Genomic DNA, 5655 nt, shown 5'->3' on the forward strand with positions numbered 1-5655 from the left:
GGTGCGATCACCGCCACGGCAAGCAGTGGGTTCCCATAGTCTCTGAGACCACCAGCTACCAGGATGGGACCACAGGCAACGTGCCAGCATCAGCTCTTGCTGGGGAGCCACCAACCGCAGGGGCAGCCTTGCTCTTTCGGGAAAAGCCCTTGCCTGGGGCCGCTCTCCCAGCACGGTTACCTTGGGCCGCACGTGACGGAGGAGGCCATCCTCTGTCCGCTGCAGGTAGTCTATCCAGCGCTCTCCAATGGTGTAATAGAAATAGACATTGCTGCCATCCTCCCCTTCCTCGCTGCAGCAGCTCCCCTCTTCCTCTTCTTCCTCCTCCTCTTCCTCCTGCTCCCTGGAGACTGCAGAGCTGACTGGCTCCTGTGCCGCTCGCCCACTGGAGCCATCAGCCTCTGGTCCTGACCCTGGGCTCCCTTTCCCAGAGCTCTCCGGCTCCCAGGGACCTGAAACATCCTCCTCCTCAGCCACCACCTACAATATAGGGAGAGGCAGGGTCAGGTCCGTCTGCTGCAGCTCTGCGCCCCAGCTCTCAGGGTGCCCTGAGGGCCTGGGCTGGAGAGCTGAGGGGGCTGCCAGTCAGAGTCACGGCCCAAGGAGTACAAGGGCTTCCCTCTGTGGTACAAAAGAGGAGGCGATGAGCTAAGCAGAGCCGGGAAGCTAAGTTGGGAAGAGGGGAGCAAACTACTGAGCTAAGGTGCTCTCTGGGGTCACAAGGCAGCTCCAGCCAAGCACCATCTGGTTATGGGTCACTTCCCAGCCCTACAGGGAAGCACAGCTGCAACGTGACCAAATTACGTGGCAGCTGGCAACTCTGCGACTGAGCAGAAAACACAAACAACGCAGGCGCATCAGTGGTGCTGAACAACAAACACCAAATTCACTAGCACCAGTTCCATCTCCACACAGCGAGCCGTCTCCCTGTCTGCAGCTGGGAACAGCCCTCTGCCCTTCGTTTGTAAAAGCAGGGAGCAGAGCTGCTGCACGCATGGGCTGCCGTGCCCAGGTAGGACCCCAGCACCGGAAAGGAGACGCACGCTGCATTTCAGCCTTCAGCGCAGCGCGGAGGTCCCTTCACCCTCCAGCCAATCTGACCAGGAACAGCGATTACTCCAGAGGTCGTGAGTACTGCATGCCCATCTAATGCCACCTGCACCCTTCCTCCCCAAAGAAAGCAGTACTGTGAATAACACAACCCCCCCCCCCAAAAAAAAAAAAAAAAAGCAGAGGCATTCCATAATTACTTGCAGGAAGCAGAACAAGGCTCCTGTAACACATGGCAATGAGGAACTGTTTTCCAATACACCAATAAAACACCTCAATCAGCAGCCCAGGATAATTTGCACCCAGGAGTCCTAGAGAGTAGTACAGGAGATTACTAGCCCACAGCAATTATTTCTGGTAAATCTTAGAATACAGGAGAAACCGCAAAGACCAGGAGAGTGTGAAATTTGTGCCAAAACTAAGGAAGGCAGGAGAAAAATGAGTCTTTACATAGCCTGACATCTGTCAATAGAGAGACCGGTGTAGGATTCAACGAGTAAAAGATAAATGACAGGGACATGCTTTGTACCAGCTGATAAGACTTTGTGAAAACAGGTCTTTTCAAATAAAGCTAAGTTTATTCCTTGAAGTGTTACATTTAGTCAAAAAAAGCAATTACATAAATCACATTAATGAGACATACTCATACAATTCCAAGCGCTTGATCAGGACACAGGCTTCTGATGAAAACACTGGCATGCTACAACCTCTAAAGGGTTGCTGGATGAGACGGCTTAGGTCAAGAAATAGCCAGTGAACAGATCTCAAAATGCACCTGTTAATGGGAAACTGCAGATTTTCTGCTGCTGACTCTAATGCAGACCCGTAAACGTGTGTATGTGTGGAAAACCACAGTAGTTGATATTTGTTTTATTCATAATAAGGAAGTAGATAAAATCTTTTCTGATGACATTTTAAGACTGGCACTTGGGTAGGTAGCAAGGATAGGACAGTCACACGGTATGATCTGCATCACTTGGTAAGCTAGGCTCCCCCAAATTAAATGCATTTCAATACACCCAGAGGCAATGTTCTCCATTTAAAGACAGGGACAGCAGGGCCAGCTAGGCACCAGGGACTGCGCATCCTGCAGAGCAATAACCGAAAAGGATTGAGAGGTTGCACTCAGCACAAGCTTCAGGCTCAAAAATCTGAACAGGGAAGAAGCACAAGAAAAGCAGTACTACCCCTGTGCTGCCCTATACACTCGTGTCCTGCAATGCCCAATGCACATTTTTAAACAGAATGCTTAAAATGTGAAGATATTACGCAGTCTCCTCCCTCAAATGATTCAAAATCCAGAAAAAATATTTTGTAGGAGAACAAGAGAAATGGAGAGGTGATTTGGTCACAACACAAAAATACACTCAGGGAAGGAAAAATCCTGCTGCTTTTTAGGGCTCCTACCAAGTGCTGCAACGTTTACTGTAGTTAGGGCTGGGTTTATTTACATTTAGAAATCAGGCCTCAGTGCACATGTGCTTAAGTGCCCAGCCCTAGACAGATTCCCCAGATCAGAGGCAGACTGGTCATCCCTTCGTACTACCTGGTTAGACTGGGCCCTGTCTGGCAGGTGGGCTTGGAACAGGGTTGGACTCTGGGACAGAGAGGCAGTGGCCAGACGAGAAGGGATGACCCAACAGCCCACCTGGACACACCTTTTCAGGAGGCAGCACTGAACTCAGGTTTCTCAAGCACTTCCTCTGGCATCTAGAACCGAGGGTCACATCTAGCTCTCAGATGGTAACAAACCCCGGGACGACGCTGCTGGGGCAGCATGGGGGCAGAACAATCACTGACATCTCCCAGGCAGTAAAACACCTTCCAACAACCATCCTCCCCTGCCTGCACAGCGTGCTGGAGAGCTTCGCAGGGTAGAGCTGCTCTTAGGTGAGTGAACTTCCCCAGCCCCGCAGACAGCATCATAGGAAGATGCACTCCTGAAGAAGTCCCCACAGCCGAGCTGGGTGCGCGCCAGCCCAAGCAGGCAGTGCGCTGCCTGCTGCTCTCCGTAGACAAGGCAGACGACAGGATAGAGAGCTTGGCAAGAGACATGGACTCCACCCGCCTCAGCTGTGGGTCCAGGGGAAGGAGCTCTCTCCACACCTAGTTCTGGCCTCCAGTGATGAACAATTAGTGGAACTTAACAACTGTCTGCAGGAGACCTATGGATGGCTCGCTGCTCTGGGGCAGGGGAGGCAGCAGGAAGCCACGAGTGTCCTCTGGGGTCAGAGCATTGTTTCAATCAGGGACGTTGAGGCAGATGCATCACAGCGGCCAGAGCAGCTCCTGGCAAGGCTCTGTGTGTAGGGGCCACTGCAGTCTCTGGCCAGACACCACAGAGCCGGCTGCGCCCAGAATATCTCAGTCTCCCCATCAGGATGCTCCCTGAAGCAAGCTGCCACCTTACAGGGAAACTGCAGATAGACTGCCTGGCTGTTTGAAAGAGTGCAGCATTCCTTGGGCCTCCCTGTCCCAGTGCCCAAAGCAGGTACATCTCCTCCCCCATACATCTCCTCTGTCCCTCTATCAGCTACCACCTCTCCCGACGCGACATTCCCCTCCTTAATTCCAGCACTGCTGGCGGGAGGATCATCTCCATACCAGGCAGGCAGAGGAACCCTACCTTTCTTTTCCTACCTGAGGCACAGGAGCTTTACTGTCCCCCTGCAGACCAGGGCTCACCCTCGCAGTTTCCTCACTGCTTGGCCTCCTCCTGCAAGTCATCCGCTGACTGTTCAGCTCCAAGATGCGGGTGGTGATGCCTTTGACATGGAGAAGATCATCGAGTGAGTTGAAGCCCTTCAGTTCCTATGAAAAGGGAAGGAAGATTTGTTACAGAGCTGAGAAAACCAGGGACCAGCCTCAAAGCACGACCAAGCTTACTCACACCCTTCTCAGACAGGCTCTCTTTCCTGGTTGGTCCAGACCTACCACCTTGCACCTCTCTCACAACCACTGGCTCCCTTCAGGGGAGGGTCGGGGTGCCACAGCAGGGTGATACCTTTGTACTGCAAGTCTTCACTACTGCTGCCATCCAAGGTAAGGGATGCCTTCTGCCCGAAACAGCTGTTCCCATGTAATCCCCCTCGTTTCCACAACCTTCCCTGCCCCGAGTGATAGCTGCAATGCCTGCAAGGAACATGCAACAGCACCAGAGCTGCTACTAATGAGGGGAGTAGCAGCCCAAAAGCAAAGGCTAAAAGCTCAGAAAGGGGAATTCTGCCTTCCAGCTGACTAGTACCAAGACTGCGAGCATTCCCCGGCCCACACAGTCAGTCTCCCTTGTCTGCAGCTGCAGGGAATGGAAACAGCCCCCGACTCCTGCCAGGCACCCACAAATGTGTGTGTGCAAGGCAACCACCACCCTGCAAAACACCAGGTGAAGTGCTGCCCAGCCCTGCACTCAGAACCACGCGTTACCACTGATCGTACCTACACCCCGTACGAACTCCAAGCAGCTTCTGCCGCCAGCCTGAAGGGCCTAAACCCAACAGGGATGGCCTCGCTGTTACCAAGGGGGCAGGATCCCAGAACAGAATGCATCCACCCTTTCCAGCTACCACAGACATCAGGGCCAAGACACAGTTCCAGCCACCCTTTCAAATTCGTTATGCATCATTTTAAGGCATTTCTGCTGCTTCTCCTCTATAAACATTTTACCTAAAAGCACAGCTCTAGTGATAAAACTCGTTTCTGTAAATCCATCCTCACCTGTTCTCGTACCAGCAGTCCTTTTGTTTAAATGGCTCTTGCTCTTCAGCCTCCATGGTGTTTACATTCCTATATAGCTGGTGACCCTGCCCCTCTCAGCCTCCTCTTTTCCAGGCCAAAAAAAGTCAAGCTCTTCTAGTCTTGCCTTGTCAAACCTGCCTCCCCTTTCCTCGATTTCTCCTGCCTCGCTCCTCTGCCTGCTTCAACATGGATGCCATATTCCAGCCACGACCTCACCAGTTCTTCATGGCATTAACAGAAAAAGGTAGCATTAATCTTCCTGTCTCTGCTACGAGCACCATGGCAGATACAGCCTAAGATCACGCTTACCTTTTTCATGGTTGTGTCACACTGGTAGCTCAGTCATCCTGTGAGTGACTACCACACGCAGGTTTTTCTCCTGCTGTCATTTCCAAATGACAGAGCTAAACAGTCAATCAGGGAGGAGCGGCAGGATTTCCAGCCCATCGTGACCACACCAGATGGGCTTCTACCCCTTCCTGCTTCTGCCTGTTCCACCCAGGAACTAATTTTTTTCTGCTCTTAGCTTGCAACGTCATCTGCCACCAGCCCCCGAGGCTCTGCCCCAAATCCCAGAAACAAGGAAACCGCAGAACTAGGCCGGTCTGCCTGGAGAAGGGAAGAGCTCTCCCCACGGAGAACGCTGGCCCAGCCTGCGCAGGCAGGCACCCGTGCCAGGGAGGCAACTGCCCTCGCTCCGTGACAGCCTGGGGAATCGCGACACAAGGAGCTCTTACACAGCACGGGAACAAAAGGCTCCCTCGGCCCGTTCCCAGCGGCAGCCCGAACACGGCCCCGCTGGCCCCGGGCGCCGCGCCCAGAGACAGCCCTCGGCCTGGGGGACGGCGGTAAGGCCCTCGGAACGGTCCC

The 5655-nt window shown here is 53.3% G+C and overlaps 1 protein-coding gene across 1 annotated transcript in view; it reads right to left on the reverse strand.

The window, feature by feature from the left end:
- The window catches only part of LOC104158344 (F-box/WD repeat-containing protein 7-like), a 10866-nt gene extending 7089 nt beyond the window's left edge, over positions 1 to 3777 (reverse strand). The window contains exons 1-2 of the mRNA XM_009695964.1: positions 3691 to 3777; positions 181 to 480 (exon numbers count right to left, since the gene is read on the reverse strand). Of these exons, the coding sequence (XP_009694266.1) occupies positions 181 to 480; positions 3691 to 3777 (387 nt within the window). The remainder of the gene's footprint in view (positions 1 to 180; positions 481 to 3690) is intronic.
- Between the last annotated feature and the right edge of the window lie 1878 nt (positions 3778 to 5655).

This window comes from Cariama cristata, unplaced genomic scaffold (genome assembly GCF_000690535.1).
Source record: "Cariama cristata isolate BGI_N322 unplaced genomic scaffold, ASM69053v1 scaffold3980, whole genome shotgun sequence".
NCBI lineage: Eukaryota > Metazoa > Chordata > Aves > Cariamiformes > Cariamidae > Cariama > Cariama cristata.